Source organism: Hippocampus zosterae, chromosome 11 (genome assembly GCF_025434085.1).
Source record: "Hippocampus zosterae strain Florida chromosome 11, ASM2543408v3, whole genome shotgun sequence".
NCBI classification, from domain to species: Eukaryota; Metazoa; Chordata; class Actinopteri; order Syngnathiformes; family Syngnathidae; genus Hippocampus; species Hippocampus zosterae.
Window position 1 is genome coordinate 10,845,530 of NC_067461.1, and position 19,512 is coordinate 10,865,041.

Here is a 19,512-nt window from a genome sequence, read left to right on the forward strand (position 1 = left end):
AATTATGTCTCGTATAATTTTAAGATTTTGTAGTTTTATTGTTACATTCACCAGTTCTCAAAACCCAATCATAAAACCACCTATACAATAAATACTTTTAGCATGTGCACTATCTCGAAAATTGCCACGACATTGAGTTCTTCCAGATTCTGCCGCACAATTTGCCCAACGCTGCTCGATTTAGTGTTAAGAGTCCAACTCAAATAAACAACTCTCTTAATGCTCTGTTCTACCAGTGGAGCCAAGTTTACAGTGAGCGGCAGCTGCATATAATCACACAGACTTCCATGCAAAACCGAATTCACCCATCATTGTAATCAGATATGTACGGCACAGAGCCAACAGCAACTCGTCAGACGATCCATATCATCCAGTGTGACATGCTCGAGACCAACTAATGGGGATGATCTTAAAATGAGTGAAGAGGTTATTTTTGGGCACCTGTGTGCAGTCCACTTCTGTACAAATAGCATTCAGTAATGCCTCAATCTCTCCTGCATGCTGGAATGCGTGTAAATCTTTGGGCAGGCAGTCCTCCACTGACTGCAGGAATTCTTCCAGCTCTTCCATATTGTATTGGGACGCCACTCGTTGCACAGTGCACGGCTTGGTTTGCTGACGGCCATCAATGGGTAGAGTTACAGAGTTTCCGTAAGTCTCAGGCTCTGTCACCAGCACGGTGCCAAGCTCACTGTCTTCTTGAGATGACACACCCTCTAACAGCTCAGCGGTGGATAGCTCTTCATAGTCTGTTGGAGTCTTAGAATACCACCCAGAGGTTTCATTAGGAGTCCGAAAGGCTGACCCTGTAGATGATCTCCCTATGGAGTACTTGCAATCTCCATTATTCAGAGTATCCTTTTCATTCAAGTTTACCACATTTGATTGCACCTGCTGTGGCTCTTGAATCAAGCAACCACTTTGGTAAAGGGAATGGTTATCCCGAGTTGGCGTGAACGGGAACTCATCTTGTCCTGAGCTTAGGGACCGAAGCCTTTTCAAGTCCCCGGACAAGTGCATGGCCTCCGAAGAGGAGAGGCTCCTTGTCCCGGGCCCTGGCCTCCTGTGGGAACGTTGAGCATGACGTTCCTTCTCAACAGTAGGGCTATACAGTCCTGAGTCTTCGTCGGATGTCAGAGAGTTGGTCACACTCCGTCCTCTTCTTCCACCGATCAATCCTGCTCTCTCTGCACTCCCGGAACACAAAATTCCACCACGGCCAGCGTACTCGCCAAGATTTGTAGGGGCAAAAGTCCGCCACGAGCGCCGATATTGAGGTGGCTTCTCTCCACTTTGAGGACGTGACTTTGGCAGCACCGTATCTGTTGCTCTCATGATATTGCCGTTGAGTTTGAGTCCGTCAAAGACGGTCCGCTCGTCCAATGTGGCGGGTTTACGGGTACGGAGCTCAAAAGAACTGGAGGTGGAAAGGACTCCATTTCCACAGAGGCTGCTGAAGTCGAGAGTGCGGTGGGTGTAGGGTAAGGTCCCCACAAAGTGTCGGGATGTGAGGCTACCCTTAGAGCTTGAGTCTATCTGCTCATTGAGTCGCACCGTGTCATAAATGGACCTCTGAGGCACATAGCAGTCATCAATGTTCAGGTCCTCCTCCTCCCCCTTCCCCAAGCAGGACGGGTTTTGTCTGAGGCAATCTGGTCGGCTCAACGGCTTCCCCATGCCAAAACATGCACTCTATTGTTTACAAAGAAAAAAATACATACATACTATCTTACTGTGTAGCTTGCTTCAGTGTGTGTGTATATTCTTGGAAAAATGTGCAAATTGGATTTCTGCTTTAAAATACCAAATAAATAATAAATCTTTATTTTACATAAAAATAGCATCTCATAAATTATGGTGCATGGATATAAAAAGACGATCTAAATAAATTATATTCTAGTGCTGAAGTTTCAAAACGGATCCATTCATTCTCTCCATTGAGGCTTCCCACCCTTTCCACTGACAAAAGTTAATCCTATTTCTTCTGGTTCAAGGTGCATCCTATTCCTCTGAAATGCTGGGAGCATCATTTCTGAATCGTCCAAATGTGCAGAGTGAAATATCCACGCATGAATCCTGACAGGAAAAATTGTGGCTTATTCCAAAGTGTGCTGGTACTCGATGGATAAACAAAACAGCCTGCCCTTTCTCCCTCGCTACTCGGCTCGCAATGACAGACACCCTCCTGGCAGAGGCTTCCATGCCCCGCCCCCGCTCATTATTCATGCAACATCTGCCACAATTCCATTTGTGCGGAGAAGGGCACCAGCACATGCTGATTGGTCGATGGAATATATCCGCCCCAACCCCTCTTTCTAATTCCCCTTTATGTCTGCAGGGCCCTTATGACTTCACTTCTAAGTCATCCTTTACATCCTGACATAATCACTTTTCTTTTTTTTTTTTTCCTTCTTTTCAGGTGGACTGGGGCGAACATGACTCTCATCACAATGTTCTCAACTAGCTATAGATTATTCTTTTTCATTGTCTTTACCCTTGCCGGACGGTTGTGTTGAACCCTGCAGATACTTTTAATTACTTTGGAATGTTGAGGGAGGCACAGGTTGCAGGTAATTTAACACCGGATGCCATGCCAAGTGCAAGAAGCGTCTGTTTTGTCCGGTGACCTGGGTAGGGAACAGTGAGACAGCGGGAGGATATCAGGCAAATGATGACGGGAATTTATTTTCGTTTCCCCAATTTTCAGCAGCAGTCAACGACTAAAGGAGAAAACAATCTGAACTTCTTTGTCCCACTCGTCATGCATGAGTGGAGATGGGGAAAAAAAAGATGGTGGCAGAGATAAATTACCATGTGAGATATGCCCGGATTAAAAAACTGAGAGCTTTTTTATGCAGGTCATTTTTTGGTCACGTTGTCTCTATTAGTACTTTTAAGGCTCTATTTGATTTTGGCAAGACAAATAATGTAGTGCTATAAAAGCCCTTTTTTTTCGAACATTTTCCCAGCAGGACCATTAATCAACCTCCACCTAAACAAAGAATGACCATTGGGAACGAAACCCAACTACTCTTCTAATTTTCCACATTACGTACATTGTGTTTTGCAGAAATCTAAAAAGTATTTTCTTTGGCTAACAGTTCCTTCTGATACTGCACCTACTGCAGTGTACATAATTAAGAAAAATGATTTCAGCATTGGTAGAAAGGTTTTTAAGAAAGCACACAAATGGTAGTCCGTTTTAAAGTCATACTGATGTAACAATAGTTTAAAATAGGAGAACATCATCTCAGTTATTGCCATGGCAACAACAGATGACAAACCTCAGTGGACTAAACTTTAGAGGACTAGTCTGATACCAGGCCACGTTTCTATCAACTATTCCATACTTGTGCTTGGATGTGTCTATGCTGTACGGTGATGAGTAATCAACATTTTTCTTTTTTTACCATAAACTCTGACAACATGGATTAGCTAAGGTGACTCAGAAGATAGAAATTCCATTTTGAATGGAAACAGACTCTGATGTCATGTCTGAAGAGCACGAGTCACCCACACTATAACCCCCAGCACTTTTTAGCCAACGAACTGCCAATGATCCCATAGAGTACATAACAGATACCGTCCATACAGTATGCACCTTCCACAAGGCAAGCTTCTTGACCTTACGTCAGGCATATCTCTTACAAAAACTGACCTAAAATGGTAGTAAGAGCCCATGAGAGAGAAGCACAAGAGCAGTTCTTCTCTGTTTGTTCTTCTTTCACTTAAGTCAGTAACACAAAGCTTATCCTCAGACTACAAATCAAGAATATGTTGCCACTGCATCATGTATGTTAAGCATCAAAGCTAATGGAAAAAAGTCTGATTTGCTGCTTTTGACAATCCTTTGACACAAATTAATGCAAAGGGGGGTTTCCCCACTAATTCCCAGTTGATTCCCAGGACAAAGAGGGGTTGAAAACATCGGCCCAGCAGGACTCCCCCATTCTTTAAAAAAAAAAAAAAAAAGAAAACCAAAACAAACAAAAAAAACAATCCTTTGACCTACATCTTTGCGCAGACACATCTGTGTCACCGGACCAAAACACATCTGTTTACATTGTTTTACTGTAATGCTATTTAAAACCTGAAATGATCCCAAGTGTTTATCATTGTGCAGTTCTAAATGTAGGCTAATCCTCTATTGGAGAACTCCAAAGGAATTTATGGGCTTTTAAAATATTTGTGTCAAAACCTCGTTAATAGCTACTAACACTTTATCCTTCACTGATAACAATGGCGACATCCAGCGTGTGTGTGAGGGGGAGGGGGGTGTAATTAAAAAACGGGCCTCCAAAAAAAAGTAGCATCAATACCATTTAAGCCTGTGATTACAAGGATGAAATGGCCAAGTTAAATCCATCATTTTCACTATAAAAGTTTCTATAGCCTTTGGGAAAATGGTGTTCATTTCCATTTGTGCCAGCTGAGCTGTGTAACGTATATATTGCTAAAACACTGCATGATAACATGAACTTGGCTTGTTAGAAGAACACAGTATAAAAACAACACCCTCAAACTTCTTACTCAAGGTGGAAGAACAGAAGAAGGAAAGCGCCTCCAAATTAGCTTTCTTTCCTGGTTGCTACTTTCATAAGTGAACACATCAGGAAAACTGAACCTTAAGCTAATACTGGTTGAAAACACTTGACTCTGATACAAAGCCCATATTCATCATCCAGGACTAAAATGACACCCTGCTGGCAACCACCTGGCTGCGTCCCAAAATCTACCGACCGCCTAAGGCAATGGCCCTTTTGTTAACAGCAGATGCCTTTGACGAGCATGCAGTCTCCAGAGGATTGGTGCTTTTGTACTGAGAGGGTTCGAATGAAGACTGCTGGTCATGTGCTCCACTGGGAATCGGTGTGATGGAAATGATCTGCATATCTTAGCACTAGTACTGTGAAACTATAAAAGTAGTATGATAAAACGGTGATTGGCTTGATTGATTCGAAATTGAAAATGTATCAGACATAAGATGAGGACACTTGAATGCACCTACATAGTATAACGACATTAATAGAAATAAGGGCTGTATCAAAAATGGACTCTGCGTAGGATGTTATTTTATACCATTACTAGCTGGTTCGCCGCCCTCCGGGCGGCTCATCAGCTAGTTCCTGCGGAAGGCTGGTAAGGTGGTGGTTCGCCGCCCTCCGAGCGGCTCATCAGCTAGTTCCTGCGGAAGGCTGGTAAGGTGGGCCTTCGGCCCACAAAAGTGTTGTTGCTTGGTTCAACTTTTTGTTCATCTTCATTGCTTATCGCGAAAATAAAGAGATGTTTAGCTCTACTAAATAACTAACAATTTCATTGCAATGCTTGTGGGTAGACAACATTTTTTCGCTAAGATGCCCGCGCGATCGTAGTGAGCCACTGCCTGAGCGGCGCAGTGGCGGCGCGCAGTGGCGGCGCGCAGTGGCGGCGCGCAGCGGCGCGGTGAAGTAGGTACGTTTTGAAAAGGGACAGACGGAAGGACAGACCGCGTGCGGGACGACGCGCAATATATATATAGATTAATTCTTACATATTATGGAACAATTACAACACATGCTGTTAATAGTACAATCTGTTTCCATTCATCTACACATTTACTATTTATTCTGTTGACAACTGCTGGAAGCTGGAGCCTGCGCCAGTTGACTTTGGGCAAAACAAAGGAGCCTACAGCTAGCCATAGAAAATCTTTCACACTCATATTTGCACTGTAGTTGATTGGAAATGCAACCTATGCTGCATGCATGGCAAGAGAATCACTTCTAGACATCCGCACGGACTCACAATCAATCAAGCTTAGTAAATGAAACGATGCACTTCTGTCAATTAGTAAATCACGGTCAATAGTTTTCAAGTTTTTGTTATGTTAACATGAAAAAAAATGCATTGACGGGCGTGGCTCTCCTTGCCCACAGGCAAGACAGTTATGTCATTACCCACATCTACTGTATTGAATCTTATGACGTTGTGCAATTGAACCTAATGATGTGTCCACTGAGCGGATGTCATATCTGAATCTGGAGTTAGTATGCAAGCAGCTGCTTCAGTTTATCAAAATGTGCAAATATCTGTGTCCTGCACTGTATGTTAACTCATTCACTCCCAAAGACGTTTTTATACGTCTTTTCAGACTTGGTCCAGAATTGGCTGGTACTGAATTGAGTTTCTATGGTGACATCCAAAATTTTGTGCCTGGACTTGTAGAACAGGATAAATGGATAAACGCACCTTAAAGGCCTCCAGCTGTTGCTTGATGATGTCTGTCTCCATGCCGACAGCTCCTTGGGACGCTTCTTTGTCCACAGCTCTGCAGAGTTGATCTTCTACGTGGCGGAGTTTTCCACAGAGCTCCTCCAGCATGACCAAAGTACTCTGCACCTGCCTCTCTCGGCCTTTGGCTCGGTCCATCAACTTCCCACACTGTTTGTTCAGCGCATCCAGATCTCTCTTCAGGCCCAACAGGTCAGGTGAGGAGTTAGTTTCCAGCATTCCCTTACAGCCATCGCCTGCATTGGCTGTGTTGACCATCAGCTCTTGCAGCTGAGCAAGAAAGCTCTCAATGTTCTCTTGCTGCCCTTTAAGAACAGTCAAGTCCAGATCCACCGGAGGCATGCTGTCCAACTCATCATCCAGATCTGTGAAGCGGCTGAACATCTCCCGGATGCTATTTTGGAACTGCCCAATGCCCTGCAATTTTCCCTCCAGGACCTGGCATGTTTCCTCAAGCTCCTTGTTAAGGCTCCTGTAATCCTTTTCTATGCTGTCGGCTTGCAGTAATAAGTCAGTCACTCCATCAGCATCTGGGAGATCAACTACAAGTGTCTGTGCCAATCTCGAAAGGTGTTCCACTTGGTTTCGCATCCCTTCAATGCTTTTTTGTTGTGCTCTCATGTTTGTCAAGTTCTTATTGCTGCAGGCCTGCACTCCCTGGGATTCATAAGCTTCTAAGAGCCTCTTAGCTCCCTCAAGATGAGCCTTGGCCTCTTTGGAGCCTTCGTTAAATTCTTTAATTGTATGTGAGAGCTTTTCCAAGGATTCTCTTTTGTTTTGAAGCCCTTCAAAGACGCCATCCACCCTTTTAGAAATGCTCGCCGCCTCTTTTGTAATTTCTTCCGTGTCAGTGTCAGCCACCTCGACAAGGCTGGCTGCGGCAGCATTCATCTGTTCCACCATCCCTCTGTGCTTATCTACGTCCTTCTGAAGAGCTTTGACCTGAGCTACAGCGTTCTCCACAGCAACGGGCTCAACAGCAAGTTTGACTCGGCCCTCTTTGGCTTCGCACTCCTTCACCCAAGTGTTGAGCTTCTCAACGTGCTCCTCGAACGTCTGAGCTCTCTGCAGGGCAGCTTTAAGTTTGTCAGCCTGTGCCTCAGAGCTCTTCTTCACCTCCTTCCAGTTCGAGGAGAGGAGAGATAGTTGACCTTGCAGGGCCAGCTTTTCTGCACCATCAGTGCTTTGCAGAAGCATCTCACCTTCGCCCGCTATTTTATTGTAAGTGGCCTCTTGTTCACTGAGCGCCACCTGCAGGTTCCTGTGCTCATCCAGAGTTTTTTCAAGGACGCCCACTTTGGCAGAGATGGCCTGAGGCTTCGACTGGTCCTGCAGCTTTTCAGCCAGCCATGACTGAAAGTCTTTGGAAGTTTGGTGAAACTGCTGGGAGCTGGCGAAGGTTGAGTTCAGCTGCTCAATCTGTTTGGCTGCAGCATGAGAAAAAGAAGATTGAGAGAGAGAAAAAGAAGATTGAGAGAGAGAGAGAACACTTTATCAAGGCTTAAACATGTGCTATGTGCATAATAAATGACACTATGATCAGGATATCAATCTTAGAGTTTTCTGGATCTGGGAAAAAGGAACGACATCTATTCAAAGCACAAGATCAGATGCATTTGACATCCGAAACAATTTGAGAGAGATATAATTTTTTTTTCTTTCACCTTCACTCAGTGTCATTTTTACACATTTGTTAGTTCAGTCATTGTAATCACTCTCAATAAATAATCAATGGGACGATTCGTACAAAAACTTCACGGAAAGTCCCTGGAAGAAAGATTTATGTTGCCCAACCACAAACACACACGAAAAAAAACAAAACAATCTTGGGCTCTTAAATTTAATTTTGCTGTAGGTGGAGCCAGGACCATTTATTTTTCCTTAACTCTTGGCCCACTGTTGTCATAAAATAAAGATGACACACCTGCTCTCTCTTCCAGCTGTCGGAGAGGTTTGCTAACAGTCTCCAGCTGCCTGTCTAAGTCAGCTCTGAGATAGTCCTCGGTCACCATAGCTTTGAGCTCTGCATGAACGGCTTCGGCCTCGTTCAGCTTCCCCCTCTCCTCTCTCAGCTGGACCGAGATGTTGTGGACGTCCTCCAGTCGTTTCTTCACCGCATCGGGCTGCGTGCTGCTGGTCTGGTACCTGCTGAGCTCATCCTCCAGCTGAGCAGCGGTCTGGCCGATGGTCCTCAACAGCTCTTGGAACTGCCCCGTCTTCACCACAGCTTGGTCGATGAGGCCGTCTCGCTGATCCAGCTGCCTTATAAGTCCTTGCCATTTTTCAGTGACAGTAGTGAGCTGCGCCCTCACCAGCTTCCCATTTGACGGGTCCTGGTTATCGGATGAGTTCAAGATGGCTGACGCAGCTTCCTTGAGTTGCTCGAACTGAGGCTTACGGCTCTTGAATTCATTCTGGAGGATCTGATCAAGAGAAACAGAAAAGATGTTCAGTTGGTCCCGTTTACTTGATGGCTGATTCGGAGAAATGCCTTTACAGTTGATATGTTGACAGCAACATAAGCAGCCTGGATCAGATCCAGATGGAATTTAGTTCACAATTGCAACCTCCGACCCTTCATACAGTACATCTATTGAAAATTTTGTTCAAATGGAATCAAGTTTGACAGAGAGAGCAAATGCATTTCTTCTGTTTTCCCCACCGCAATTGCAATGAACAAATTACCATGGACAATCAAGTGACAATTTTACAAGAATATAGTTGTCAAATGATGAGGCAAAAGAATCATATGAAAACAGGGTTGTAATTCATCAATAAAAATTTAGTTTTGATTATTATATATTCGTTAATTCAGCCGTCATATACTTGAATCGAAATCCACCCACCTCAAATTAAATTCATATTTATTAAGGAAAATATTATATAACCATACTATAGAATTACTTTATCCATATTTTATCACATACATGATCAAATTATTTGAAACAACACTATAAATTGTGTTTACCTGGACTTGTTGCTTCTGCATTTTCAGCATGTTGGTGTCAATTGAGAGAGGTCCAAGGACACTCATCATCAGCTCCTTCTCTGACAGCCACTGACCAAGCTGCAGTTGAGTGCTTTGGACAATGTCCAGATTCTTGTTGGACTGCTCCAGGTGCTGCTTCCTCTCCAACACTGAGCCACTAATATCTGCCCAAGCAGCATCTATAATAACAAAGCATGAGTCAGCGTCATTCCATGAAGTGTCCACATCTCACACTGTGCAGTATTTGGCTGTATAAACGTGTTAATTTAATTTCAAACAGCAGGTGCTGTGACATTCAACGACAGGCGGGGTGCATTCTGGACAGATCACGAGTCAAACACGGCCTCAAGAAAGGTCACATCAAAAGAAAACCTATTGGTGCATACCGATCTCTGCCAACATCTGCTTCCATTTGTCTGCTTCTTGTGAGTTTGGATGAGTTTCAATCAAGCCGATAAGCTTCTCCCTCAGCTTGTGGAGCTGCTCTTTCTTCTGCTTCATGTCATCTTCAAACACCTAAAAAAGAGATTACAGAAACAACGAATGAATGCATGTATATATGAATGGATGTCGTGCATCTAGAAAATATTCATAGCATTTCACTTTTTCCACATTATATGTCATAGCCTCATCCCAAAATTGAAGACTTTTTTTTCCTTCTGCATATGGCACACAACACCCCATAATGAGAGTGAAAAAAAAAAGTTTGTATTTTCATTTTGTAATTCCAGCCTCAAGTCTTTCTGAATATGATGGCACAGGCCAGGTCTACAGACTGAGGTCTACTGACAATTCCTTTGACTTCAGGCTTGATTTGAGTTCGGACATCCACTGTCACCTACGGAACCCTATATGGAGAAATGCGTGTGATTCCAAATCACATCCAATCAACTAAATTTACCACAGGTGGACACCCATTAAATTGTACAAACCTCTCAAGAACAATCAGTGCAAATATGATGCAACTGAGCTCAAGGTTGAGCTTTATGGCAAAGGCTCTAAATACATGTACCGTATTTTCCACACTAAAAGGTGCATTGGATGATGAGGTGCACCTTCAATGAATGGCCTATTTTGTCATTTTTTTCATATATTGGACGCACCGCATTATAAGACGAAATATACAATGCAACCACTAGATGGAGCTACACTCAAGGAAACACCAACAGAACACGACACTACACCCTGATTTATATAGCGACAGTTCACTTCACCAACAGCAAGTTATAATATTGACTCGTTAACGTTGAACTTTCTTGCTGCTGCTCTATTTCCGAGGTCAACTGCAAAACCGAACGCCTTTGGTTTGAACTCTGCGTTGTAAGCATGTTTCTAGTAAGGAGCCATTTTGGGGTTTGACATATTACCGTAATGACCATACACAAGGTGCATCGGATTTTAAGGCACGCTGTGAGCTTTTAAGAAAATGGAAGGCTTTTACGTGCGCCTTTTAGTGCGGAAAATACGGTAAATGTAGATTTTTAGTTGTTTAAATATGGAAAAAGTGAAGTGCTGCAAATACTTTCCAGATGCATGTATGTCTGTATCTATATTGACTAATAAAGCACATTAATTGTAATGATCCCAGAGGAAGAGAAATTACGATATTCCCTTTGTTCGGCCTATTTCTCCTAAACAGACTAAGCCATTTATTGGATCAATTGTAATTTCATGATCATAAAAATCAGCCACTGAGAAATAGGCTTGCAGTTTTATTTGGATTAAAGATATTAACAAGCAATATTCTCTCTCACATCACTGATCTTTACTTCTCTGAAATTAACCCAAGCTCATAAAATCCATGAGTGAATCTTTTCTGCAGCATTTTAAAGACAAGCTGTCAAGTTGGCAAATTTACACAGCACATTTTAGTGTCAATAGCTTTAAGCGCCATCTTAAAGAATATTTGATACCATCTTATCTCATCACCTTCTGCTGTTCAAGTTGTGTTTTCACTGCATCTTTCTCTGTGGCACCGTTCTTCCACGAAGCTGCCGTCTTTTTCATATCCTCCAGCCATGTCATCATGTTTTCGGTCTCCTTTTTGGCATCCTTCAGCTCCCGCACCGATCGATTCAGCTCGGCTGTTCGGCTCTTCAGAGTGTCACCCAGACAGGAATAGCCCTCATTGACGAATGACATATTTTGCTGAATTGTCATCAGCTCTGAGGAATTCAAACAATTAAAATATGAATATGCCATTTCCTCAATTTTGCAGATTAACACAAATGACTGACACAATTACACGCAAATGGGTCCAAACATTTTCAGGACTTTTTTTTAAAGATGAAAGTTAGTGTCTTAGGGATTTTATTATCTGCTTGAAATAAGATGAATAAAGAAATACACCTGGTAAAGTTCACCTCAAATGATAATTAAGCTTACCTTTTAGAATGGGGTTAGGATACTTATTAGGATGAATATTTAGAAATACAATCAAAAGCGCTTCAGAAGCTCATGCCAAGGTTCTCCTGGCATAAAACAACAACAAACGGCTGGACAACGTACACAAAATTATGACACTAAGTCATGTTAGTCCAGATTTGATCACAGTGCATGCCCACAGTAACATTTCAGTATCTCATCAACTACTACAATGCAGCCAAAAACACCAATGTTAATTGCATCCGCGTTGCAATACTCTCATGCACGCTTGATTACCTTTATTGGTTAGGTAGGAATGGCTCGCTGGACCACCACCATTAGTAAGTGCTAATACAGAGACGTGAAGACAAAGCTTAAGTTAAAGACGAATACCCCAGTTAGCCACAATGCAGCATTAACATGCACAGTGACACTGCTCTTCCAAATCCCTTTTTTATAATTCAAATAGACGATGTGTTTACCTGTCTTGTTAGGAATCTTGGCTTTGGCAGGGGATGTGAGAATAGCAAGGTGACTGCAAAGTGAAGATCCTCTGCTGTTCAGGTCCTGCACAGCAGGGCCTTTAGACGTCCATTCTTCCAGTAATTCCTATGGAAAAAATTACCAATCAAAATACGTACTTTCGGATTCATAGCAAGTGGACAGAAAAAAAAATGGTTTCACTCCATTCGTCATTATTTATATTATGTTTGGACAATGATAAATAAGATTTTGGGATTCATTAATTTGAAAACTGCATACAGTGACTCACAGAAACTATTTGGAGGTCCTTCTCCAAACTTTTAGCGCTGCAACTTTTCTGCACCACAGGCACCTTCTCATTAGTCACTTCCAGCCACTTGCTGAGAGCACCGGCCGCAGACCTGAATTCTCCTAACAGGTCCTGACAGAATGATACCTCCTCCTCCCTGCAGAATAAACCAAACCAGTCGTCATGAAGTGTCATTGATTTACTCTGTGCGCCTTTGAAAGCACAAATATTTAGGAAATGATGACACGGAAAGTACTTTTCTTTGAGCGTGTCTTTGAAGGTGCTGAAGATGTTTGAGAGATTGTCCATTTTGCTCTGGATCTGTGCTCTGTTACCATCTTTGCTCATTTCGCACAGCTCCTTGGACAAGGTCTGCAACTTCTCCAAATTACTGGCATGTTCAACCATCTCAGCCTTTGTTTTCTTAAAAAAAACACACACACACTTTGTTGTTTGCTTCAGTAACAGCAGCTAAACTGTACATTATTGGCAGCCCACTCACCTGCGTTAGCTCAGAGAGTTCTTCAAAGGTTTTTCCCGGCCCGTCAGTCTCATGCAGATCTTGTGAACGCTTCACAATGAACTGCTGGACATTTTCTGCGACCTTCTCAAACTGCTCCACCTTGTCTTTCAGCTGTTCCAGACGTGAAACTTTCTGCTTGTGTTTGTCACAAGCGTCCGAGAAGCGGTGGGTGAGGGCATCCATCTTGGACTGCAGGAGTGCCGCTGAGGAGGCGTCGGCCGTTTCCACAAACTTCTTCACTTTAGATTTCATGGCTGAGATGCTGCTCTGGCGACTTGCTATGTCCTGCTCGATGGCCTTTAAAAGCACAGAACATGCTACACTGTGAAATGGACTCAAACATAGGAAAATACGAGCATGAGAGTTGGCTAACTGGCCACAGCGTTTTTCTTATCTACATTGACTCATCTACATGTTTGATTTTTATTTTATCCAATTGAATTTCAGCCTACACTTGTTGTCATATCAATTTAATCTGCGCTGGGTCTTCAGAATCAGTAGTACTGACAAATGCAACTGTAATGTTATCAATGGGACATCTCCTTGAACAAATCAGATTTTGAATTTGGCCTCAAGGGGCCCTTAATGACATCAGCATTTTACTATGGTCTCGTTGAATGGTCAGAGCAAAACTTTTTTTACAGCCAGGTTCAACTAGCAAACCACATCTGTAGCGATCTGCACACATGAATATTTTTAAAAATCAGCGCAGGTACGGTCCTCACAAAAATACATACCGTTTCTTTGCTCAACATGTCTCTGATGGATGCAGAGTCGAGTGGAATTTTTCCATTTTCTTTCACGCTGGCCTCCACGCCCTCCATCCATCCCATCATCTCATCCAGTCCATCCTGAACACTCATGGAGCGAGTCAAAGTCATCTGCAGTTTCTCATTGCGATCACTCACAGACTTGGACAAGTTGTCATAGCGCTCCACTATGTCATCTACAGCACAAAGATACATATCCAGTTGTCATTAAAACTTCAATTATCTAAATGATGATGTAAAAAGCATCCATTATGTCATGTAGATTCTCACCTACTGTCTCCTGGATCTCATCTAAGTTGCTCAGCAGGTTTCCATCAGATGAGATCAAAGAATCTGTTGTTTTGCGTAGCGCGTCAATAGCCGTCTGATGTCCGCTCATCTGACCTTGTAAAGCCTGTGGAACACAACATGAGGTTTGTAATATGTCGTGAGGAGGACAGAATCAAAAATATTAACAACATGGAATAAACGAGCCACAATATCAGGTACACTATCTAGAGTCCCAATAGAGGATTTGTATCAGAGATTTTGCCTTTACAAGACAAGGAAGCCGCTAGTCTTACCTGAACTTAATATTACGCTTATAGCAAATCACATTTGTAATGTTTCTTGCCTTGGTGTCCTCCAGCTGTATCTGCAGAATTTGTGGTTCAGCGGCGATGGCTTCTGACTGCTGCTTCCTCGCCTCCTCCTCAGAACTCGCAAGCCAGTTAAGTAGGTCCGTGCTGGAGTCGTCATAGTTCTTATACTTGCCGACAACATCAGTGAGATTTTCGCCAAGACGGTGGCACTGAAATCAAAGTAATGATGATTTGAGTACAAGATGTTCTTTAATTTCTATATCTGAAGGTGTGCAATTTGGTTTTGGTCTTAAGTGGACTGGTCATGCACAGATTTTGCTCGGGAGACTAATGCTGCCACCATTCGGTAGATATATTTCATTACACCCATGATATTTTCCAATCAAATACCTGAGAGTGAAGTGTCTTATATCGACTGGCTGCAGAATCCAGTTTATCTTTGACAACAGAACAGGTTCCTGAAGTATCCACTTGCATCAGGCCAGTTTTAGACATTGGGTCAGTGACTCCGCATCCTTTGGCCACATCCAGAACCTTCTGGCCCGAAATGGTGATAAAACGAAGGTCGCCCTTGTGAGAGATGACATCCTCCGAAAAGCTCTTCTGTCGTAGCAGCTTATCATTAAGGATTTTTAGGGAACCCGCTGAGGCGCCCAACTGCTCCACCTCTCCCTCAGCCTGTGTTAACCAGGCTTCAAACTCTTTGCAATCATCATGGAACTTCTTTAGCTCCTCCTGGACACACTGCACCTGCCTCATCTGCTGCTCAGCTATGGAGAGGGAGGCGTCGTAGCGCCCCTTCAGTTCCAGAATGTTCTCCTGCAGTTTTTCCTTTTCTTGTGGTGACAGAACATTGGTTTGCTTGTCCAAAAGAGCTTGGGCTGACTGAGTGGCCATGATCAAATCCTGTTGCTGGGAAAGAATCTCCTGATGGCGAGCCTGCACGAACACAAAAGACATGACGCCATATTTACATAACATATGTGATATCAACGACATAAAGAAACCATATTGGGCACTCCCTGCCCAAAGCATAAAAACTACAACTTAAGACTCCTATTTTATCAGATAGTTAGGGATGCAAAATTCTCAAAAATCATACATTTATTGGAATTTACCGCAATTATAACAAGCTTAAATTTGTGTTAAGTTCGTCTGTATAGATTAAAAAAAACGCAGATTAGTTAAAATAATCTAAATGTAATAGTTTCATTTGATTCCCCCCCCCTTTTTTTAACGACAGGTTAATTGAGGTGATACTGCCACATTTGAACACACACAGACTACACAGTCAAATATATTATTTTCCTGTTATTATAATGAGTATGTACACTTGTACAATCATAATAAATTTAAGCAAGCAAATTAACTCTTACTTTGAATCAACTGCATGAAGAACACAACACCGAAAGGATTTATATCGGATATTAATAATAATAATAATAATAATACATGTTATTTGAAAGCGCTTTTCAACCCACTCAAAGACACTTTACAAGAGCATAAAAACACAGGATAAAAATGTGCATTTAAAACAAGCAAACATAATTTACAATAGCACATTTAGATGAACAAAAGAAAAATGGGTAAAAGAGATTAAAAGGTATTAAAAGCATAGCGGAACAGGTGAGTTTTTAGGGATGATTTGAAGAATTGGGTCAGTACAGTTGCGGATGTGTTGTGGTAGAGCGTTCCAGAGGGTGGGGGCGGCGACAGAGAAGGCTCAACATACAACTTCCCATAAATATGCCATATTCCCATTAATATTTCAGACTTTGATTTCCTTGGAACATCTCAGAAATACCTCTGCTAAACTTCCCGTAGGACTTTAAAATCGTGAAAAGTGTAGTTTTGTGTGTATAGCGTCACTTGATGAATTGACGTGGTTGCAGGTGGTGGTGAAGTTCAAAACGTTCATAGTCAGCTATGCCAAATGATGCCGTGTTAAATCAGTGTGTATTAAGTTCAATAAAAGCAAACGTACCTTGACTCGTTCATATTGCTTGTCAACATCCACGCAGGCGTCGCTTTGCCCGTCAAAACCACTTTCACTTCGATGCAAGGTGTTTCCATTCGCGTCACCCTTCTCTCCTTTCTGTAACTTGTCTAATGTTTCCTCTGGCAGGTTTCCATTCTCTTTGCTTATGAGGTCTGTTTCATCAATAGTTTGTCCATTTTTATCCCCAATGTTTGAGATCCACTGAAGTAGACCTTCTATTTTATTCTTGCTTTCCTCAAGACGCTCAACAGCTGCAGCCTGAATGGACATTAAAAAATTGCAATAAAGCCACACAACGGGACAATTGTGTTTACATTCCAGTGCATTTCAGATTTATGAAGGTGATCCAATTTTTGCTGACCTTTTCACTCTCCTGTTTTATTGCAGTGGTAACAACCTTCTCCAAGTCCTTCCTGGACTCCTCAGCTTGCTTTTGGATAAGCTTGGCTTTACTTTTCGCTTCTTCCAACTTGGTCTCAATGTCAGCAGTTTGCTCGGCCGTCAGCTTTCCTCGATTTTCCTCCAAAAACTTTTTAGTCCCGGTGATGACCTCATTCAATGCAGTGGCATTTGTCAAGGCCTCCTTTTGCAAGGCCTTGAGATCAGACGAGCGTAAAGTAAGAGAAGGCGTCAGGGCATGAAGCTCAGTTCACCCTGACAGATAACAATGAATTGCATTTCCTAAATTCCAAGTAAAGCCAAGAAGTTTGTCGAACCTGATGCTCCTGCTGGTACTGCTGCAGGTCTGTAACACACTCCGCATTGTTAGCCTGCTGCTGGTGACCAATCAGACGATTCTCAGTCAACGTGAGAGCGTCGCACACTTCCTCTAACTTGTCTGCAATCTCTTGGTGCCTTTCCAACATGCACTGTAGACAAAAAAAGGCAAGGCCATCTGATTATTAAAAATACCTGCTTAAACAAGACAAAACCATTCAAAATATGCATAAGACGTGTTGACATAAGATCTTGTATGCTGTAAACATGCTGGCCGGCCAGTGCATTGGTCTTCAGAAGAAAATAAGCACAGAGAGAAATTAAACCGAATGAGTGAATGCATGAGATCACTGTGGAAAGAATCCAGGCATTGTATCGTTTCCAAGGTTAATTGTATAAAGGTGTCTGTAGGCCTGTAGAACACAATCGGCACAGAGGTTAGTGTAAAGCACCGGTCAAGTACTGGAACATGCAATCACACACTGAATAAGACAAATTTTGCTGGACTTCAGAATCATAGTATAATCCACATTCGTTAGTTTCTTGTCAACTACGTTTATAAACAAACAAATGCTACATGGAAACAAGTATTTGGGTGGTTTTATGTAAACTATTACCAACTAGAATTTTAGTCTAAGAGCCATGCCAAAACAGATGTTACATCATCTGTGATATTGAGCAAGATATCCATCGGCAGACCTTCTTCTGGACTTCCCTCTCCTTGGTGTCCAGTAGGACATCTAAGGTACACCTTGTGGCAACAAGTTGCTCCGCGTGGTCCCTGAAGGCTCTCTGAGTGCTGCTGAGGCACTTGAGGAGGCAGCTGCTCTGAGATGGACTCAACAAGTGAGCGTGCTCACTTATAAAACCCTGGATGGCAAATGTGACATCCTCTAATTTAAATTGAACCACATGATGAAGATGAGTCTCAGCATCCTGGAATAATGAAAAAGAAAGAGTAAGTATCTGTTTTGCTTCCTCCAAAAATGTTTGTGCGAATCTTCCTGCCTACGGTGTACAATATACTTCTTCCTTTCATAACTTTGCTGCTGTGAATCAGGAATTTCTCCATTGCGAGACTAATAAAGGTTTTCTTAATCTTAATCTTAATATCACCGTGGATTTCTGGATGCATTAAAAAAAAAAGTAGTGTTGTATCAGGGAGGGCATGCTGAATAATAACCGTGCCGAAGAAATCAGGCGAGTGACTTGCTCTGACAACCCATGATCGGACATGTCGAAAGACGTAAAAACATTTACTTTAAATGACTAATAATACTGAAACAAATATTCAAGTAAAATCTGATCTGATTAAAACAAAATGTGCCATGTGCATGCAGTCTGTAACTGGAATGATGTTAATTCAAACTATTTTCCGCTATTCAAATGCTAGTCTTGATCCTTACTCATTGACCAAGAGAAAATACCTTGTTTTTTTGCATGCAGCTTTTGAGTGCTTCAACATCACATGCGTTGACATCTGCATCTGCCATATTGAGCTCGTTTTGGATGAGGCCCACTAACATATCAAGATCAGCAAGATGTTTTTGGTATGTTGATTCCAAATGTGCCTGAAATCACATCGACAACAAATATAACAACGACATCACAATCAGTTTCTTGTACTGCACTTGGTACACTCACTTTCCTGTCTTCCATGGCTTGAAACAACGACTGAGTTCTTTCTGCACACTCGTGGCAAACTGCAGTAAAATTGTGCTGTAATTCCACATAGGTCGAAGACAGATCATGGCGGATTTGGGTAGGAATGTTCTCATTCGCAGCATTTAAGAGCAGTTTGGCTTTTTCCAAATCTTCAGTCAAAACACCAGCCAGGAAGGAAACCTGGGACTCCAATGACTGGATAAAAGCAGATTTTAAAAAAAGAGTTAAAATGCATGTACTTTCACAAACTACACTATAAGTACACTTGCACAATCTTATGAGATCTGGTACTAGAGTCATATCACAAACGACGCCTTTACGACGAACCAGTTACTCGGGTAAATGTTAATGGCATTCACTCATACAGCTTTTATATTTTACAGGTACTCATCGTGCTTTAACTGGAGGTTCAGTATCTTACTCAAGGACATCTGACAAGGCTTAGGATTGAACCCAAGTCGCCACCTTCCTTGTCAATAAGAACGGACCAGTAACATATTGTTTAAATTAAAAAAAAAGACAAAATGCCCACTTTTTTATTGGACAACATGCAAAGTAATCATTATTGTAATTCTTGTATTTGGATCTGACTGTGCTGGAGTACATAATGTTGTGACTTCACTGATGTGTCATATCATTCATTTTTCTAACCTGGATTTCATTTATTTGCATCTGTAATTCCTCCATGTTGGTGCCAGTTGGTTCCCCAATTGAAAGGTCTTTTCTTACGTCATCTAAAACATCAGCGTGATCTTGGAGTCTCCCAACACACTCGAGGTAATCCTGTGTCGAGAAGAGCTGTTGGAAAACAGTAGACGTGCATAAGATGTTTCAAAGGCAAACAGAGAAGAACTGGGTGTCA

The 19,512-nt window shown here is 42.3% G+C and overlaps 1 protein-coding gene across 2 annotated transcripts in view; it reads right to left on the reverse strand.

Moving 5' to 3' along the window:
• dst (dystonin) overlaps window positions 1-19,512 on the reverse strand; it is a 100,636-nt gene that overhangs the window by 24,631 nt on the left and 56,493 nt on the right. Inside the window, exons 41-61 of one of the 2 annotated variants that reach the window (XM_052081217.1) lie at window positions 19,302-19,448; window positions 18,630-18,845; window positions 18,413-18,556; window positions 17,685-17,921; window positions 16,985-17,137; window positions 16,630-16,863; window positions 16,254-16,526; window positions 14,660-15,208; window positions 14,302-14,478; window positions 13,959-14,082; window positions 13,656-13,864; window positions 12,898-13,215; window positions 12,652-12,818; window positions 12,396-12,552; window positions 12,106-12,232; window positions 11,921-11,971; window positions 11,189-11,424; window positions 9,646-9,775; window positions 9,239-9,438; window positions 8,195-8,693; window positions 6,229-7,697 (exon numbers count right to left, since the gene is read on the reverse strand). In XM_052081217.1, the coding sequence (XP_051937177.1) occupies window positions 6,229-7,697; window positions 8,195-8,693; window positions 9,239-9,438; window positions 9,646-9,775; window positions 11,189-11,424; window positions 11,921-11,971; window positions 12,106-12,232; window positions 12,396-12,552; window positions 12,652-12,818; window positions 12,898-13,215; window positions 13,656-13,864; window positions 13,959-14,082; window positions 14,302-14,478; window positions 14,660-15,208; window positions 16,254-16,526; window positions 16,630-16,863; window positions 16,985-17,137; window positions 17,685-17,921; window positions 18,413-18,556; window positions 18,630-18,845; window positions 19,302-19,448 (5,817 nt within the window). The remainder of the gene's footprint in view (window positions 1-6,228; window positions 7,698-8,194; window positions 8,694-9,238; window positions 9,439-9,645; window positions 9,776-11,188; window positions 11,425-11,920; window positions 11,972-12,105; window positions 12,233-12,395; window positions 12,553-12,651; window positions 12,819-12,897; window positions 13,216-13,655; window positions 13,865-13,958; window positions 14,083-14,301; window positions 14,479-14,659; window positions 15,209-16,253; window positions 16,527-16,629; window positions 16,864-16,984; window positions 17,138-17,684; window positions 17,922-18,412; window positions 18,557-18,629; window positions 18,846-19,301; window positions 19,449-19,512) is intronic. The other variant, XM_052081219.1, reaches the window with a different exon arrangement.